The 21,815-nt window shown below is 33.4% G+C and overlaps 1 protein-coding gene across 2 annotated transcripts in view; it reads right to left on the bottom strand.

Annotated features, from left to right (window-relative positions):
• Positions 1-21,815, bottom strand: part of Cwf19l2 (CWF19 like cell cycle control factor 2) — a 98,591-nt gene that overhangs the window by 27,102 nt on the left and 49,674 nt on the right. For both annotated transcript variants that reach the window (XR_007344534.1, XM_015489925.2), the window contains exons 11-12: positions 14,656-14,769; positions 12,713-12,850 (exon numbers count right to left, since the gene is read on the bottom strand). Coding sequence is in view for 1 of the 2 variants with exons in the window: in XM_015489925.2 (XP_015345411.1) it covers positions 12,713-12,850; positions 14,656-14,769 (252 nt within the window). In the remaining variant the exon portion in view is untranslated. The remainder of the gene's footprint in view (positions 1-12,712; positions 12,851-14,655; positions 14,770-21,815) is intronic.

The raw sequence follows: 21,815 nt of genomic DNA, 5'->3' as shown, positions 1-21,815 counted from the left end.
ATAGATATCTTTTCTGGATATGGATTTTCCTTCTTTGCATACAATGCTGCTACCAAAACTGTGTGGGGACTTACACTATCATGGATTCCACACATCACTACTTTTGACCCAGGGATTAATTTCACAGCAAATGAAGTATGGCAATGGCTCTATGCTCACTGAATTCACATTTCTTACCATGTTCTCAATCATCTGAAGTAGCTGGCAAAATATAACAGTGAAATGACTTTTAGAAGACTTAATTACAAATGCCATCTAGGTGGCAACAACATGCAAGAGTATAGTAATACCCTTTGGGATAACTCTTTGCTTTCTGAGCTAGGTTAGATAGCACTGTGCATTGACAAGAGACACAAAAAAGGGGATATACAATCATGGACAGGCTAATGAATATCAGCTCAGTTCTTGTTTATTAAATGGATTAATACCAATACTGACAGATATTTATAAGCATTAATGTACGTAAAGAGCCTGGCATAGAACAAGTCCTCAAAAAATGGTAGTTGCTAATATGTTTTCCCAGATACTCCCAGTAGAGTGTTCTCAAATAAGGGCAATTTTGTGACCAAGCCACTCCCCAACCTGGGATATCTGGCAATGTTTAGAGACATTATCCGTTGTCACAAGTTTGGAGCAGGAGAGATTGCTACTGGTATTGACAGGGTAGATGCTGCTAAACAGCCTACACAGAGAGCTCTTCCATAATAGTTAGCCAGCCCAAAATGTCAAAAGTACCAAGGTTAAGACACCTTTTCCCCGAGGAATTCAGATGACATTGTTGTAGGGAGTTATTCTGTGTTCACTACCAATAACCATCTACATGAACTGGAGACTTAAGATAAAATATTACTGATAATCTGTTTCATCAGTTTCTAAATTCAGGCCTAGAAATAGAAGAAGTTGGTGAAATAACATAAATATTAAGCATACAAAAATATTAAATATCTTCTAATCTTAAAAAGTAACTTTTTTTCCCATTCTGAAATCTGAATTAAAAAAACCCTAAAATTTAACAAATTTATTTGCATGTTAGAAAAAAAATCAAACACTAATATGATCCTTCAATGAAAACTGAAGACTTTTTTTTAGCATCATTATGTAGAAACAATGGTGTGAAACAAACTTATGTAATTAATATTGCAGTATTACACAGGGATTACTAACTATAGCCTAATTCTTACCAAAGCATTTTAAGTTTATGACACTGCTTTTAAATCAAGCTTTAATCAAAACTCTAAAATTATCCTTCAAACTCCAAATCCTCAAATTCATTGGAAAAAAGATGAATTTGCTAATAAAATATAAATTTCATATGATGCTTTACCCTTTTTTCCTTAAAGAGAAAAATAGAAAAAACTATTAAATCAGTATATTCGATTAAAAGTAATTTAAATTTAGGTCAAAATCTGAGAGAACTGTCCAGTGGTCCTTATAAAACCTCACCATGGTGAAGAACTGGGACCTCACCACATTAATATTGTGAGAGGAGGCACTATTAATGGGTATAGAACACCTGTTGAAGATAATGAAAAAAGTTCTGGAAATGGATCATACTGCTAGTTGTACAACACTGTGAATGTATTTATGCCACTGAATTGTATAATTAAAATGGTTAAAATATTAAAGTAATTAATTAAGAACTGGGACCTCACCCATTAGTATTGCTATTTTTTTTTTCTTTTGTGAAGAAGGAGGAGAAGAAAAAATACTGAGGAGAATGTAGAGAAACTGGAACCCTTGTGCATTGCTCCTGAGAATGTAAAATTATACAGCCTCTATGGAAAACTGTGGTAGTTCCTCAAAGTTAAGCACATCTACCATTTGATGTAGAATTCCATGTCTAGATATAATACCCCTCAATATTGAAAGCAGAGACTCAGATACCTGTACGATAACAATGTTCACAGCACTATTCACGGTAGCTAAAAGGTAGAAACAACCCAAATGTATATCAATTAACAAATGAGAAAAAAAATATGATTCATTCTTAATAAGGAATGAAATTCTGATACATAATATAACATGAATGAACTAAAGACATGCTAAGAGACAAAAGTCAGATACAAAATGACAAATAGTGTACATGATTGTACTTATGTAAATAACCTAGAAGGTGGAAATTCATAAAGACTGAGAGGGAAGGAGAAAAGAGAAAGAGTGTGAGAAGGGGAGGCACTGTTAATGGGTATAGAACATCTGTTTAAGATAATGAAAAAAGTTCTGGAAATGGACCATACTGCTGTTTGTACAACACTGTGAACGTATTTATGCCACTGAATTGTATACTTCAAGTGGTTAAAATCTTAATAGTTGTTATGGTTAAAAACAAAACTGACTCTGAACTAAAGAATGTTAAGTAAATTAATTCTCTGGCATTCCTAAATCTCTCCCACTTGCTGCACCCATCAAATGAGTTTCAGAAAAATAAACTACTTAGTTAAGAAGCTTGGAATGGATTCATGCCAACATCTTTTTCAGTCCCATATAAAAGCAAAATATAACCTCTCCCATTTTTTGACATACAAATTTCAAATTTCCTGTAGGGGATGTCAGAAGAAAATAGACACGATTCCACATGCTTGGATTAGCTTCTTCCAAATCTAATTTCACCCTGTATCTACAAAATGTCTATGAGAATGGAAATGTCTACCATGAAAACTAAAATGACCAAAGGGTGTTACAAGAAGTTGGCAATTTCAATATCCCTTATCTTATTCTAATCAAATTTTTAATAAAGGTATGTCAGTTAATCTCTCAAGATTTTTTATTAATGCTACAGTTTGCTGAAAATAAAACAGTAAAAGATTAAGTTCTACTGTGTATTCTAGAAGTATGCAATGGGTATTTTAAAGTTTACTTCCATCAGAAAATATATTAAACCCTAAAAAGAAGTATAACACAGGAATAATACAACTATCAATAGAAATACAAACTTCTGTTATTAGATGATAAAATCATCTGAAAAATCTAAGGTAAAACCCTAATTACCTGTGAGGGAATCAGGTAATTTTTCTTCTCCCTTACTAGTCTTCTCTTGTACCTTCTGTTTTTCCTCCCTCCAGCCCATTTTTAATGCTTTGTCATACAAAAAGGACAAAATTACTGCCTACAGTGCAAACAAAATTAATGAGGAAAGATGTATATAGATCTCATGAAAATGTGGCAGAGTTTATGTTGCCAAGGAAACACTGATGTCTTAAATTTTAAACGGAAGAGTTTATATTTAAACAATGTTGAAGTCAATACAATGTATTTTAAGAAAGAACAAAGCATACACAACTTATTATTCCCAATACCAATAAATGACACATGCAAATTAGACAAAGACAATTAAATCTAGGCGGTAATCAACAACTACCCATTAACATGAGTCATTTGAAAGGCAGTACTATTTAATGACAAAAGCTGGCCTGGGAGTTAAAAATTGAAGCTCTGGTGCTGCCTTTTGCAACTCGGGAATTAGGAAAGTCACTTGGTATTGCATAAGCCCTTTGATTCTCTTGGAGTCTCAGTTTCCTCACTTGTAAAATGTGGAAGGTTAAGCAATATTACTAAGGTCCCTTCCCAAAATATTAAATTCTTGATTCTGTTGTTTCAAAGGAAGATAATATATGTTTAATATATGTAGAAAATCATAATAAATACACTGGCATATATATTGTAAGAAAATAGATGAATACTCCCTTCTTTTTCTGGATATTTCTTATTGTTCCTTTTTTCATTAATTATGTAGATTATTTTTGTAAAAACCAAGAAATATAGAAAGTATTAAAAAAAATAATTCCCTATTAAAACAAGTAAAATCAAGCTCATATTTGGCATCAGGTGCCTTCTTGACCTCATTATAAGTAAGAGACATTATTATTAAAGTTGTAAAAATACAATTGGAAAGACTGAATATAACCTGAATTAAAGAGTTGCAAGAAAAAAGTGGATAGTAAAAATCAAATGAATCAATATAAGATATCAATAAAAAGTAAAATATACACCAACAGCAAAAGACAACTGGATATGTTTAAAAACACAACAGAGGGAATATCAGACTTATTGTCTAACATGAACTCTTTTCTGTCTCTTAGTTAGATCTCTGGTGTTGCTCTCACAAGACTTTGTCCTTATCTTTCACAGTATTTTGCACTTTCATAATTACAGAATTAATTTTTTGTAATTATCTATTTTTCTTTTCATTCACAAGCCTATAAGCTCCAAAAGCAAGGAGCATGTTTCCTCATGTGCCAATGATATCAGCAGTAAGAGAACACACATTGAATGAGATCAACTAATATTTGTTGAAGATGGCAAAATAGAGCAGGTCACTTTCCAGGCTACTCTGTGGCATAAAATCAAGAAAACAGACAGGCAGCTTCTCAGAAAGGTGGGTGAACAAAAACAAAACAAAAAGTGGGGGATTTTACTGGAATTTAATATTGGACACTCAAAGCAGATAGAGGACTTAGGAGATTGGATACAATAAAATAAGGACAAAATCTCCAGTGCCACAGCTGCTACTGAGGCATTACCACAGCAGTCCCTCAATGAGCACAGTGGAGGGATACGGAAATTAAAGGAACGCACATTTTTAGGAGGACTAGGGCATATCTGAGTACAGAGGTTTATAGATCAAAAACACAGCCCAACTAAACTGAAAGGAATGCTGCACAACAGCCTTGTATGGGAAAGAAACTGAATCTCTCCCAGTAGCATGCAGAGGACAGAAGAAGGAACCATTTTGCAACCACGGCATGGGGACCAGCAGCTGAGAGAGATGATTCCTGACAAACCCTAGTCCAGCCTAAAATACAGGCCTATCAAACTCACACTCAAGACATAGAGTATGCCTAAATAACTAGGAGAAAATCAAACATGAAGAGAGGTTTACACAAGTGATAACTGGTCATTGAAACCCAAATGGCTCTCTCTCCCCCTCCTATCTGGCTGCTTGCAGGACTGGCCAGGAGAGGCGCACCTGGCCAGGAATTTGAAAGAGTAGGTGCAGGAGAGATTGACTTGGAGATTGAACCTAAGACCAGGAAACTTAGATTATACAGGTGAGGTAGTGAACTAAGAATTGGCTCCTCAACCACACAAATAGAACTCAGGGGAGATCCCTGGGGTGTAATCTTCTAGTATGGACCAGCAACTGGTGGGGCCTAGAGGTGTATGATTTTAAATCTTGAGACCAACTGGCATCCAACTGGTGAAGAGCCTGGAGCCTACCTAAACCTAAACCTCACTTCCAGGAGTTCCCCATGGGATTACCTCTCTCACCCTAGCAACCACACACTCATACTCCAGACAGCCCCACCTAACCACTGAGAAGAGAAGCTGAGAAATTTTTGAACTCCAACAGAAACAACTTTTTAACTTTTCATTAGGATTTTTTTTTTCTTTATCTTTTTTCTTTTCTCTGCTTAATTGTGGACTTAATGGTTCATGGACATTTATACATATTCATATTTTTTTTCTTTTCTCGTGTCTATCATTTTTGAAACAAGTTATTTTTCATGAATCAGTATTTTGACGACTAAGAAGTTTGTTAGTATATTTCAGTCTTGTTTTTTTCTTAATTTTAATTTTAAAAATTTTTACTTTATATTTTTTTATATATTTTTTTTCTCTCACTTATCTGTTTCCCTTTAATCTCTCTCTGTTTTCTTCTTCTATCAGCCAAGCACAATGGTTCTCTCTTTCTATAACCTGAGTCGGGTTATAAGTTCAGCAATAGAGAGCTTGCCTCGCACAGGTTAGGCACTGGGTTCAATTCTCAGCACCACATAAAATAAATAAAATAAAGATATTGTGTCCATCTTAGAAAAAAAAATCTTAAAAAAAAAGACATAGACTGGTAGATTGGATCTAAAAACAAGATCCAATAATATGCTGTCTCCATGAGACTCACCTCATAGGCAAAGACATCCACAGACTAAAGGTAAAAAGATGGGATATATCATTCACATGGATCTCGGTAAACAAGCAAGGGTTTCTATCATATCAGGTAAAGTGGACTTCAAGCCAAAGTTAATCAGAAGCGATAAGAAAGGACATTTTATACTGTTAAAGGGAATTATATATCAACAAGACATGATAATTGTAAATATTTATGACCCCAACATGGAGTATCTACATACATCAAGCAAACCCTTCTCAACTTCAAGAATGAAAAAGACCACAACACAATAATACTGGGTGACTTTAACAAAACACTGAATAGATCCTCCAGATAAAAATTAAATGAAGAAGCTATAGAACTAAAAAATAAAATTAGTAATTTAGACTTAACAGACATATACAGAATATTTCATCCATCTGAACACACTTTCTTCTCAGCAGCACACAGATCCTTCTCTAAAATAGACCATATCTTGGGCCACAAAACAACTCTCAACAAATACAAAAAAATTGAGATAATACCTTGCATTCTATCAGATCATAATGGAATAAAATTAGAAATCAATGATAAAATAAAAATAGAAGCTATTCTAACATCTGGAGACTAAATACGCTACTGAATGATAAATGGATAGCAAAAGAAATTAGGAAGGAAATAAAAAAACACTTTTATAGGTAAATAAGAATAGCAATACAACATATCAAACTCTCAGGGATACTATGAAAGGAGTGCTAAGAGGAAAGTTCATTGCCTTGAGCTCACTCATTAAAAGAATGGAAAGTCAACAAATAAATGCCCTAATTTTACATCTCAAAGCCCTAGAAAAAGAAGAACAAATCACTAAAAGCAGTAGAAGACAGAAAATAATTAAAATCAGAGCTAAAATAATTTAAATTGAAACAAAAGAAATAATTCAAAACATTGACAGAACAAAACACTGGTTCTTTGAAAAAATAAATAAAATTGATAAACCCTTAGCCAAATTAATGAAGAGAAAGAAAGAAAAAACTCAAATTACTAAAATTAGTGATTAAAAAGGAAATATCAAAACAGATACTACTGAAATATAGACGATAACCAGAAACTATTTTGAAAATTAATATTCTAATAAAATAGAAAATCTTGAGGACATCAACAAATTTCTAGAGACATATGACCTACTCAAATTGAATCAGGACATAGAAAATTTAAACACATCAATTTCAAGCAATGAAATTAAAGACACCATCAAAAGCCTACCAAGAAAGAAAAGCCCAGGACCAAATGGATTCTCAGCCAAGTTCTACCATACCTTCAAAGAATTAAAACCAATCCTCCTCAAATTATTTCATGAAACAGAAATGGAGGGAACCCTTCCAAACTCACTCTATGAAGCTAGTATCTAATACCAAGACCAGACAAAGACACAAGTAGTAAAGGAAATTTCAGACCCATATCCCTGATGAACTTAGATGCAAAAATTCTTAATAAAATACTGGAAAATTGCATACAAAAACATATTAAACAGATAGTGCACCATAATAAAGTGGGGTTCATCCAAGGGTTCAACATAAGGAAATCAATAAACATAAATCATCACTTCAATAGACTTAAAGACAAGAATCACATGATTATCTCAATAGATGCCCTCTTCACCATCTCTGTTCAACACAGCCCTGGAATCCAATCAGAGACATTTGAAAACAGAAACTAAAGGGATACAGATAGGAAAAGAAGAATTAAATTATCCCTATTTGGGAGGGGAAGGGGGGGATAGTAGAGGATAGGAAAGGTAGCAGAATACAACAGTTACTAATATGGCATTATGTAAAAATGTGGATGTGTAACCAATGTGATTCTGCAATCTGTATATGGGGTAAAAATGGGAGTTCATAACCCACTTGAATCTAATGTATGAAATATGATATGTCAAGAGCTTTGTAATGTTTTGAACAACCAATAAAAAAAAGAAAAAAAAATATCCCTATTTGCCGATGACATGATTCTATATTTAAATTCTAGAATTCATAGATGAATTCAGCTAAGTAGCAGGATATAAAATTAACACCCATAAATCAATTGCATTCCTATGCATCAATGATGAATCAACTGAGAGAAATTAGGAAAACTATTCCATTCACAATAGCCTCAAAAAACATAAAATATTTGGGAATCAATCTAATAAAAGAGGTAAAAGACCTCTACAATGAAAACTATAGAACTTTAAAGAAATAAATTGAGGAAGACTTAGAAGACAGAAAGATCTCCCATGTTCTTGGCTAGGTAGAATTAATATTGTAAAAATAGCCATACTATCAAAAGCACTATTCAGATTTAATGCAACTCCTATGAAGATTCTAATGACATTCTTCATAGAAATAGAAAAAGCAATCATGAAACTCACTTGGAAAAATAAAAGACCCAGAATAGCCAAAGCAATCTTCAACAAGAAAAGTAAAACAGAAAGCATCACAATACAAGACCTTAAATTATATTACAGAGCTATAGTAACAAAAACAGCATGGTATTGGCACCAAAACAGACATAAAGACTTATAGTAAGGAATAAAAGACACAGAGACAAGCCCACATAAATACAGTTATCTCATACTAGACAAAGGCGTCATAAACATACATTGGAGAAAAGATAGCCTCTTCAACAAATGGTGCTGGGAAAACTGAAATCCATATGTAACAAAATGAAATTAGACCTCTATCTCTACCCCGGCACAAAACTCAACTCAAAGTGGATCAAGGACCTTGGCATTAGACCAAAGACCCTGTGCCTTCTAGAAGAAAAATCAGGCCCAATTCTCCACTTTGTCAGCTTAGGAACCAAATTCCTTAACAAGAATCATAAAGTGCAAGAAGTAAAATCAAGAATCAATAAATGGGATGTTTGAAACTAAAAGTTTCTTCACAGCAAAGGAAACAATTAAGCACATGAAGAGAGCCTACAGAATGGGAGAAAATCTTTGCCACAGCACCTCAGATAGAGAATTAATTTCCAGGACATATAAAGAGCTCAAAACAACACCAAAAAATAAATAACCCGATCAATAAATGGGACAATGGAACTGTACAGATGCTTCACAGAAGAAGAAATATGATCAGTCAACATATATATGAAAAAATGTGCAACATCACTTGTGACTAGAAAAATGCAAATTACAACTACACTGAAAATTCACCTCACTCCAGTCATAATGGCAATTATTAAGAATACAAGAAACAAGAAACAATGGAAAGGATGTGAGGAAAAAGATACACTCGTACATTGCTGGTGGGACTGCAAACTGGTGCAACCACTCTGAAAAGCAGAACAGAGATTCCTCAGAAAACTGGGAATCGAACCACTATTTGACCCAGTTATCCCACTCATCAGTATATACCCAAATGATTAAAATCAACATACTACAGTGATGCAGCCACATTAATATTGACAGCAGCTCAATTCACCAAAGCCAAGCTATGGAACCAACATAGGTGTCCTTCAACAGGTGAATAGATAAAGAAAATGTACATAACTTATGCAATCAATACTGGCTGATTTCTGCTTAAAATTTTTAGGAAGCAATGTTATATATGGCTGCTTTTGTGCCAAAATAGCAGAGCAAAAAGCTGAAACAGAAAGCCAACCCTATTTACCATCTTGCCTATTACAGGAAAACTTTATTGACCCTTATCCTTGACTAATGCCTTTCAAAATAATAAGAAGAAATATAATGGAGCTTTCACTGTCTCTTCGTGAAAATATTTAACATCTCTAAAATACCTATCAATGATATTACTTGTTCTAAAAAATGTAATAAGTTAGTTACTTCATTCGTAAACTTAAAAATAATTAAGTACAGTATTTATAGACATAGTTAATATTCTAAATACTTCATAAGCTTTATTATTTCAAATTTTTTCCATAACTAATTATAGTTATTAGTGGTACAAAAACCCATTGTTACTATGCTGTGTGATATTTGTCAGGCAGAACTAAAAATCACAATACCAAATCAGCATTTCCACAGTAACCTGTACCTCCATTAGTTCTACTGCAAAAAGGTAACAATTGGTATTGAAGTGTGCATTTTAAAAAACACCTTTGTCCTTTATTCTAATATAAAATTGCCTAATGTAATTCAAGTCTACCTTCTTCCCTCTGCTATCATATATGACTCAATCTTCACTCACCAAAAACACATAGGAAAAACTTAACACAATTAATTATAGGAGGAGAAAAGGGTTGGCATTGTCTTCATTTCCTTAGTTGCTTCAATCAAATTAACATCTCCATTAAGTAATACAAAGAAAACAATTCGCTTGGATAAAAATAACATCTTTTCCAAAATGTTAATACAACAGAACTACACATTTGACAATATATAAGTCATCCAAACCATCTCTTTCATAAAAATCAAGATTGAATTTATATCAGTTGTACACTTATTTGTCCAGTTTATAGTTTAACTTATGCAATCAATACTGGCTGATTTCTGCTTAAAATTTTTAGGAAATATCTAAATCATGTAAAAACAAAACAAAAAATGAATGGAAAGTGAAGAAAAGACTTATTGAATATCTATTGTCTATCATAAGAATTTCACTGTATATTACCTCTCAAAAGAATAGTAGAAAAATAAGATCAAAATATAAGAAACCATGATCATGCCAATACCCACTAAAAAACTTCAAATAGCTTCCCATCATTCAAAACAAAATCAGAATTTCTCACTATATGGTCTGTGAGACTTTAATATCTCATTTCTTGTGCATCTCCAATCTCATCTTGTCTTTCTCTTTCTCCCTTTACTTCCAGTCACATTTGTCTTTTTACTATCCCTTGGTGTTCTTCAAGCTTGTCTCTGGTTCAGATCCTTTTCATTTGCTGTTTCTTATATTTCAAATAGTCTCCTCTCTGATAGTCACATGAACTCACTTTGCTCAGAGTTTGCTGAAACACCCCCTTCACAAAGAAACCTTGTTCCTGATACTCTACTGAAAACATCACCCACCATCTCCTTGTGGTTTGCTTTATTTCACAGAAAAATATATTTTCTGTGTTACTCATGTTTTATAATATTTTATTTTATGTATTTGTTCCCTGTATGTTTCATCCAAGAGAAATATAAGCCCTCTGATGGCACTAACTTCAACTTGATTGCTTCTCAGTACCTAGCACTGAGTATATGGCACAAATAAGGTTCACAAAGGACTGCTGGATTAATAAATGACTATTACAGTTTTAAAAAAAAAAAAAATTTACGTGTAAACTTGAATGGACTATGTTGAGATTACTAAAACTGTGTTTCATTCAGACTAATATAAAAAGTAACATTTCTGAGAGAAACTTCATAAAAATACATATGTCCATCTTTCTGCACTAAATTTCCAGATCCTAGAAAATTTAAGCAATTTCTCCAAACTAAATACAGGTAAAATTATGCTAAACAGAGGTAAAATTATGCTAACATGCTATATTTAAGATTCCATACAATTCCTGGAGCTTGATTCAATGACCACTTCTATTTTTAAACTAAGTTTAGGTTACTCCTCACCCTCTCATGTTCCTGACACATTCAGATATCTGGGTTATCTTTATTTTAAGTTTCAATAAGTTAATTGTTGACCAAGTAATATATTCACATAATACAAAAAAAATTTGCAAATCAGAAAAGGTATATAGTGAACAGTTTCACCTCACCATTCCTCTCAGATACCCCTTTTTAAATTCTCAATTGCAAAACATAACTATTGGTATTATAGAGTAAAGGATGAGACAATTTTTCTGAAAAGGGCTCGTTAGTAAATATTTGCAGCTCTGTGGGCTATGGAGTCTGTGTCACAGGACTCAACTGAGTCATATCAGCAAAAATAGGCTTAGACAATGTATACACTTTGTATATTTGTGTTTCAACAAAACTTTATTTGTAAATATAGACAGTGAAATGAATTTTCCCCTGCATAGTTTGCCAAATCCTAACATAGAGCAAAATTTAAAAACAATGTCTCTTTTATGGAAATGGCAGTGTTTGAAGGAATTGCAAAGGAAGAGACTACCACAAAGAACATGCATTAACACAACTATTCATTCTACTACTCATAATGATCTGTTAAAGTAATATACATTTATGTAGACACATTCAAGAAGATGTCTTCTCTATAATCCATAATCTATTACTCCAAATATTTTTTTACCTCATGATATCATTATAAAGAACCAGAGGAATATTAAATTAAGACAGACTGGTAATTTAACAAACAGCACATTGCCAATCATTAAATTTTGGCCCCTAACTTTCCTTTAAATGGTAAAGCAAATATATAATTAACATATTCTTAGAATACATTAGAGAAGTATAGCAGATTCTATATTTAAAACCAAAATCAAAATATATTTTTTGTCTTAATATTTTCCTAATGTCTTACACGAGATTTAATTTAATAAAATAAACCAAGATTGGAATCAAATCTCTAAAAAGTTGATCATTGTGAGATTGTAGAACCAGCTTCTCAAAATTCAAAGGCATCCTAGAAATATGTATTTCTATGTTAGTTTTGTAACTCCGTGACCAAAAGAACAATTTAGAGTAGAAAAATTTATTTTGACCTCATGGTTTCAGAGGTTCAGTCCATAGTCACAGACCCCATTGCTTTGTGCCTGAGTAAAGAAGAACATCATGTTGGAAGGGTATAAAAGGGGAAAGCTACTCCGCTTTCCAGTCATGGATGGACTGACCCACTGATGAGGTTATTCCTCTCATACTCTAATCATTTCAACTCTCAACATTCCTGCATTGTCTAACAAATGAGCTTTTTAAAGGACACTAAAGATCCAAACCATAATTCTTACCTTAGATGCCATTCTCATAAAAAGTTTGTTTTGATTTTCTACTGTTCCCATCTTTTCATTTTTGACTAAGTCATTCAGACTGAGATGATCATCATCAGGAAAATATCGAACCCTTTCTTTTTCCTCATGAGTAAAAACCTATGACAAGATAAAAATAATTAATTTGGTAAAAACATGTCCCTGAAGCATTTTTTAATAGATTATCGATAAATCTGATAATATATGTGAAAATCCTACCATGTATCAGAACCATTACTTCCAGTTTTTCCCTACACTATTTGCTTCCATGTGAGAGAACTTCCACTAGAATTATAATCCCTACCTCTGTCCTTTACTTGTTCTCTTCCCTAGGGATAGAATGACATCATCTGATTTCTGAATTTGGGCATAAAAGTAAACTTAACCTACACTTCTTCTCTTCTCTGCTTTTCTCCTTGTAGTTAAAATTTCTTAGCAATGTGGAAGAAAGACTACAGTTATCCAGAGATCAAATATCAAAAACAAAGATAAAATATTAGCAAATCCATGACTATGGACTTAATTTTTGTATTCTTCCCAAGTTCACAAGTAGAAATCTCAATGTGATGCTATTAAGAGATGGAATCTTTCAGGAGGTAATTAGGTCTCAAATGGGATTAATACACCTATATATAAGTAGACATTTGAACTTTCTCTCTCTGCCTGCCCCTCTCTAATATATGAGGATAAAATGAGAAAACCACAAGCTACAAACCAGGAAGCATGCCCTCAATCAGACATTAAACCTGCCAGAGCTGATTTGGACTTCCCACTCTCCAGAACTATAAGAAATAAATTCTCATTGTGTAAGCCACCAGTCTATGGTATTGTTACAGCAAATAGAAATGATAAGACATCCACTTCTATTAAAACCTTAATCTACAAACAGCTTTATCAGAAATAATACTGATATTCTGATTCCCATCTAATTCAATCTTGGCTTTTCCTTTCAGTTGGATCCATTTCCAGGTAAGGAATAGTTGAGTGCTATTTATTTCCTTCCAAAAAAAATCTGCTGAATGCTGTTCTTGCATTTCCTTATCCAAATAAAAGCTGGTCTTCAACTGTTTTGAGATCTTTGCAACCAGAGTCCCACTATTTTTCCAATATTGCTATGCTTTTCTTCACTAGCTTAAACCTCATATGCAATGACTTCAGTCACTCCCTGGCTCCAGATCCTTAATATCTGACCCTCTTGCCCTTTGCCCTTTCATTATACTCAAAGAGCAAATCCCAGTCCTGAATGAATCTGTCTGCCTTCCTTTTGCTTGACAGTATGCCTATCAAAAAACAAAACAAAACAAAACAAAAAACGGCCCTCAGTGCCCTCTTTCAATGCATTTATGGATCCCTGTGCAGTTCTGTCATTTTATATATTCAAACCTTTACTATTCTCCTACATAGCTCCTTTGTATTCCCCTAATTCCTCATTACTTTAGAAGAGAAATCTCCCCCACTTCTGTTTGTTGAAAAATGTAACTAGTATCTCTGACAGCAACAGACACTTAAATCTTTTGTATTCTCAATTATTATTTGTACGATCTTGCTTCCATATTAAAGAACTTCTACTAGAATTACAATGCCTATTTCTGCCCCTTTACTTTTCCTTTTCCCCAGGGATGTCATTTTCTTTAAACAAACAAACAAACAAAACCTTACTTAGGAAAACTAAATATGCAGGTTTTGCCATCTTAAGAGCCTCAAGTTGGTGTTAAAAACTAATTGCTTGAACTGAAAGATGGAAAAGGAAATTAGGTGTATGAGGGTTCATAGCACCTACATAATTAAGACATTACTTTATGTGGATACACCATTACCAGGTCTCAAATAGCCATCTAAGGAAGTAACAGGTCTGGGACATAAAGCTTTTCCCTAAGAGATATAGTAAGTATGCAAAAAGAAACAAGGACATATGTTAACTATACCTTCTGTCTCTTCCTTCTTCCTGCTTTTGATTCCAGAGATTCTCCTGGTGTGTTCACAGGCCACACTCTTCCAGAATCATCTGTTCTAACAAGGATCACTTCTTGCTCTTCATTCTACAAAAAGATGCAGGGATATCTTTTGAAATAACTGTGAAGAATGTTGAATGTGTACATTTAGTAACAACAACAATAAAAAAAAACAGAAAAAAATTCTAGTTTTCAAATAATATTATGTATTATTTTAACTCTTCTGGATTTTCATTACCACTATACGGTAAAATAACCATAATATTTTCAGGGAAAATGCCAGAGTTTATTTTTTTATGGAAAAAAAAATCACAGAACCAACTGCAAAACAGTTTCTAGCCAGACACTAATAAAGATGACAAAGATGCCAGGTATGGTGGCATGCACTCAGGAGGTGGAAGCAGAAGACTTGTGAATTCAAAGCCAGCTTCAGTTTAGTGAGACCCTGTCTCAAAATAAAATATAAAAAAAGGGCTGGGGATGTTGCTCAGTGGTTAAGCACCCCTGGAATCAATCCCCAGTACCAAAAAAACAGATGACAAAGTATTAATAGTTCACCAGACATTGTTTGAGAGCACCGTCAATTTTATAGCAAATGTCATATTTGATGAATGTTTCTTAAAGATTCTACTGAAATTTTATTATAAGAAATAAAGCAACTAAATGAAAAAACAAACCTGGTAAATTAGCTACTATGATACCCCACACTTCTTTCTATTAATAATCTATTTTTTAAGATCCTGAATACCTTTATTTTTACCAAAAATCAATTTCTAACATTTGTCATGCAAATTAACAAGACCACCAATTTTATCAATGAAAATCCATTTCTGACTTCCACTTTGCTAAATAATTAGCAAAGCCTCCGGTATTGATGAAGCCCTTGTGATCTTATATTTGGACATGGCTTTTCTGATACAAAGCCAGATGACTAGCTGGTGAAGGAATTTTTGATGAGGGCAAACAACTGCCCCTGAAACTGGACTTTCAATTAAAGCAGCATGATGATATCACATTGTTCAGGTGGAAGTTCTTCAAAAATAAAGTGTGCACATCTTAACAAGTGTTCATTCCAAGCACCACTGGCAATCAATGGCCTAGCTGTCCACTGGCCTGCAGGCAGGGAAATAAATAACAGACCACTGCAGTATGCGAGGAGTGTGTTAAGGAGGGTTGACTAGCTCAGGCTGGGTATTTTGTTATTGTCATTGTTGTTCTTTTTAGTTATATATGACAGTAGCTATTCTAACATATTTACACACACATGGAATATATCTTCTTCTAATTAGGATCCTAGTCTTGTTTTTTCTGCTTCTGGCTCTTCAGAAGTTATATCCCACATCCCAGAATTCTTCCTACAAAATTTTAGCCAAACATATGCCTGGCACAAAATAAAATAGACTTTATTTTATGATGAAAATGGAATGTTATTGGTAAAGTTCTAATAAAGAATCAAGAATAGTAGGGAATAGATTCATTAAAAATCAACTGAAAATAAGATGAAGCAAATTATTCACATTTCAATTTTCTTCTCAAATCAGAATCAAATATAAAAAAATCAATTTCAATTTCATTTAGTAGAGATTTAGTTGTCCTGCAGAAATGAAGAAAAAAATTACACTCCTATTATTAATCTTATAAGAAGGTATTTTTCCATACAATACCAAATGGACAATAAGATGATATATCACTACTTTTCTCCTCAGTAAATTAAAATTAATTAATGAAATGTTATATTTTGAAGAACCTCTCTATTCTTTTCCTTAGCAGATAGATAATAGAGATAAGGAAGACATTACAATCTGACTTTTTTTTTTATTTAAGAGAGAGAGAGAGAGAGAGAGAGAGAGAGATAGTGAATTTTCTCTTAATATTTATTATTACATCCCCGTTTGTACGTGGTGCTGAGGATCAAACCCAGGCCGCACGCATGCCAGGTGAGGGCACCACCTCTTGAGCCACATCCCTAGCCCCTACAATCTGACTTTTAACTTCATCACTCTGCTAAAGATGATCATCTTCGGGGCTGGGGATGTGGCTCAAGCGGTAGCGCGCTCACCTGGCATGCGTGCGGCCCGGGTTCGATCCTCAGCACCACATACAAAGAAAGATGTTGTGTCCGCTGAAAACTGAAAAATAAATATTGAAATTCTCTCTCTCTTCTCTCTCTCTCTCTCTCTCTCTCTCTCCCTCCCTCTCTCTAAAAAAAAATTCTAAAAAAAAAAAAAAAGATGATCATCTTAGGACCTTAAAATTATTAAATCCAGTAAATATTATTAAATTATCATCTTTCTCAGTGTGAAAACATTTGATTCTGGTTATTATATCCTTCTGCCTCAAATACTTTCTCTGCATTTGCCTCCCTGGCTCATTTAGTCATTTATTCATTCATTCAATAATTTTCTAATAGTTGCCAAAAGAAACGGGGTTAAGATTAAACTTGTTTCCATTCTCTTCAAATGGATATCCCCATGTTTAATTGACACACTGGGACCTCAGTTGTGTGCTGTAATGTCTTATTAAAGAAAAATAATAATAATAATTTTTTAAAGTGCCTATCTTATGCTATAGTGGTCAAAAGAAATACAGCCTTGCCTTAACAAGTTTATAGCCTAGTAGGAAAACTGCTCCCTATATAATTAATAATATAAAAAAGTCATCTTTACTTTCTCTTCCATTTATAGCTATCCCTCAAATGCTAAGTGATAATTCCAAGATTCCTTAGTTTCCAGTCTTCCAGACTAAAATCTAATTATCATTCGTATTTGCCAGAATTTCACTGTGTTAAACACAACTATAATCACACTATTCTTTGCTGAAAACCCTTAGGGACCCAGACTACCCAGACTAATACCACACCAAGTATAGCCCACAGACCAGCGCAAGCCTGAGACTACCAGCCATAAAATATTTGTTATAATCCATGATGAGGTAAGCACAGAACCTGAGTATTTATATAACTTTCACAGCAATTACATAAAGCAATTTTATATTGATTCAACAAAAATAAAAATTTGAGACATATTTCATATATCTTTATTTCATTTTTCTACACGTTTTATTGCATCTTATAAATCAATTAGTCCATGATGAACCAGAAAACTTTAAACGTGAGTGTTTATATGTATATTATATATATTCATATATTATATATTTATGTATACTACATATAACATATATAAAATAATAAATCTGATTCTATACCATGGTCTAAGAAGCACTGTACTAAGTAATGGAATTAAACTCAAACACTAACATAGTATACAAAGCCTTTAATTTCTGGCTCTTGACTGCTTTTCCACCTCCTCATAATTTCTATATATTTACTATACATTTTATTTCCTCTGCATGGAACATAGCCCTTCTAGCTCAACTAGGAAACTAAGGATATAATCACATTTAATGCTCTGTTACCAATAATTTCAGGCACATTTACATTGCCAGAACATAACCTTTTTAGTTACATCTCACTACTTATCATTTTCTGTCTTTGCCAACTTTTCTAAGCCAAAGGCCAAACTATACTACTTGGTATCTATAGGACCTGGCACAATGTAAACTGCTGTGGGTACTCAAGAATGGTTGGCAAATATAATTAACAAACGGGTGCCTCAAACATATTAATATATTCCCAAAGCTAACCAACTTTTCCTCTTAGCTGACTCTCTCACTGCCTGACCACCTTTGTCTACCTTCTTTTCTATAGGCATGCCAACACAAAAGACATGAGGTTATCCCACTTTAGGTACTCATGACAGAGTGCATTCTAACCATCTATTTGGTTTAAAACCAAAGATAGAAATAAGCTCCTTCTACACAAAAAATAGGCACAAACATTTTTATCACCCATGTGATTTACTAATTTCTCTCCAAAGAAAGCAGAAACACTTTTTGGTACAACTGGAAAGCATTTATAAAATTGTTTAATTTTCATAAAAATGCCTAATGTTCCAGATTTTTAAATTATCCCCAACAACTGCAGTTTGCTCTGTAGGACTTTTACTTTGAAAACACCAAAAAATGATTGCTTTATTCTAAATATCTTATCTAGACACTTATTACAAACTCTCAAAATGTTCAGGGACCATTCATTCATTATCCACAGATCATTATCCATCCCTCTGGCTGATGGAAATCACGAATTCTTATTTCAAGGAAGAAAGGAGAAAACAAAACACTTTACATGAAGTTATAAAATCAGTTTACTAACATGGCCAACAATGAACTTTCCCAACTGGTATTTACAATAATTATGGAAAAGTAAATAATAATCTCCCACAAAGTACATTATTGATTTTATAGTAACTCAACAGATATTTAAAACTCAACTGTCTTTCCCCCTTTCCAGGACAAAGGCCAAGCAACGTACTCCTTTGTATCTAAGGACCTGGAACGGTATCAAACAGTGGGCACTCAAGAAATCTTTGATAAATGGAATTAACAAACAAGTATCTCATATAGATTAATTATACTCCCAAGGTTAGCCCACTTTCCCCGATAACTTTCCTCTTCTACCCACTTTCCTACTTTCCGTTTCTCAAAACAGCCAACACAAATGACACTACATTTTCCAAATTTGCTACCCAATACAGAATATTGATACCAGAAATACTGAGTAAGTTTCCAATTTGCTACTGCATTAATATGGAAAATGAGGTTTAAGAATATCTGTCAGAAAGGGAATGCAGCCTGCTCTCTGTTTTCATTCAACCTGTAAGCTTAGAATGGTTTTCACATTTTTTATATGATCAGGATGAAACTGAAAGAATAGTACTTTGTGACAAATAAAAATTATATGCAATTTGAATGTTAGTAGCCATAAAGTTTTATTAAAGCAGAGCCACTGTCCATTCACTTACATATTATATAGGCTGCATTTATGCTACAACAGCAGTTGAATAGTTGTGACTTAGTCGTTTAATACATCCTTTTAGTACTCCTTTATGTAACATTGATTAAAAAGAAAAAAGTACATATGGCTTTGAGTCAAAGCTGGTATTAAAAATTCTAAATGTTTAAAAACCTTTTCTACTATTTTGAAAATAATGCCAAACTCTTCCATTAGATCAGCTTTTCCCACCAGTGGTCACTGATCTTCCACAAATTGATGATGATATTCCCCAAGTCTGCCACCACTGAAGGTCATGGCACCTGTTTCAACCTAATCTTTAAAATTTCAATAAATAGGCAGTTGCTTTTATTCTAATTTTTTCATGACTTTTGAACAATCTCTACTATATTTCTAATTACAACCACAGTCAGTTCAAGAGAACAGGTTGTTCACTACAGAAGAGAAAAACGGAGAAATGTTTCAGAGTATAGGAACCTAAAAATGGATTGTTTAGACAACAAAGGAAACAGTCATCAGAGTAAAGAGACAACCTATGAAATAGGAGAAAGTTCCTGCAAATTACACGTCTGACAAAAGACTAATATACAGAATACAAAAGGAACTCCAAACATCAATAGTTAAAAGCCCCAATTAAAACACAGGCAAGAAATCTAAATAGACATTTCTCAAAAGAAGAAATACAAATTAACAACAAGTCCATGAAAAAATACTCAATATTACTAAACATCAGGAAAATGAAAATCAAAACTACAGTGTTACCTCACCCCAGGAATGGCTATTAACAAAAAGACTAAAAATAACAAGGGCTGGCAAGAACGTGAAAAAAAATGGAATCCTTTTACACATTGCTGGTGGGCATATAAATTAGTACAGCCATTAGGGAAAACAGTTCAGAGATTCCTCAAAAAATTAAAAAGAGAACTAACATACAACCCACCAATTTCACTGCTGGGTATATACACAAAGGACATATTTTCATAGTGACATCTGCATTCCCATGTTTATTGTATGCATAACATGTTTATTCATAATAGCCTAGAAATGGACACAATCTAAGTGTCCATCAACTGATCAATGGATAAAGAAAGTGTGGCACATATACACAATGCAATAATATTCAACTACAAAAAGAATGAAACCCTGTCATTTGCAATAATATGACGGAAATGGAGGCTATCATGTAAAGTGAAATTAGCCAGTCACAGAAGACAAGTACTGCATCACCTCACTCATATGTGCAGCAATATAAAAAGTCAATCTCATAGAAGTTGAAAATAGAATGAAGTAAGAAGTTCTGGTGGAATGCTGGAAAGGTGAGCTATTATTGCACAGTAGGATGAGTATAAATAACAATTATGTACTGCCTATCTCAAAAAACTAGAAGGAAGAATTTTGAATGTTTCATCATAAAAAAATGATAAAAGAGGAGACAGATATGTTTAACCTAATTTAAACAATACATAATGTACACATGTACTGAAACATCACATAGTACTCCAGTAAGTATAATTTTGAGTTTTTATACATAAGGTAAAAATAAATTTAAATTGAATTTTTTAAATGAGAGATTTTATCTTCTTCCTATAACTTAGCATTTCCAACAAATGAAGAATTCCTTCCTGTTCAACTGTTCTAATGAATGGGGTTTTCTTTTCCCTGAAAGGGTAAAGTTTCTAGCGAAGTACTCCTGGATTTTCCTCCAGAAAGTCATCAAATTTCTGTGTAGCATAAAAAACTTTGTATTTTACCCTCATTTCTTTTTTTTTTTTATTATTGGTTGTTCAAAACATTACATAGCTCTTGACATATCATATTTCATACTTTAGATTCAAGTGTGTTATGAACTCCCATTTTTACCCCGTATACTGATTGCAGAATCACATCGATTACACATCCACATTTTTACATAATGCCATATTAGTAACTGTTGTATTCTGCTACCTTTCCTATCCTCTACTTTCCCCCCTCCCCTCCCATCTTCTTTCTCTATCCCATCTGCTGTAATTTAATTCTCTCCCTTGTTTTTTGATTTTTTTTTCCCTTTCCCCTCACAATCTCTTATATGTAATTTTGTATAACATTGAGGGTCTCCTTCCATTTCCATGCAATTTCCCTTTTCTCTCCCTTTCCCTCCCACCTCATGTCTCTGTTTAATGTTAATCTTTTCCTCTTGCTCTTCCTCCCTGCTCTGTTCTTAGTTGCTCTCATTATATCAAAGAAGACATTTGGCATTTGTTTTTTAGGGATTGGCTAGCTTCACTTAGCATAATCTGCTCTAATG

This window comes from Marmota marmota, unplaced genomic scaffold, assembly GCF_001458135.2.
Source record: "Marmota marmota marmota unplaced genomic scaffold, marMar, whole genome shotgun sequence".
NCBI classification, from domain to species: Eukaryota; Metazoa; Chordata; class Mammalia; order Rodentia; family Sciuridae; genus Marmota; species Marmota marmota.
Note: the sequence above shows the minus strand (reverse complement) of the source record. Positions and strands in the feature narration are given on the sequence as shown.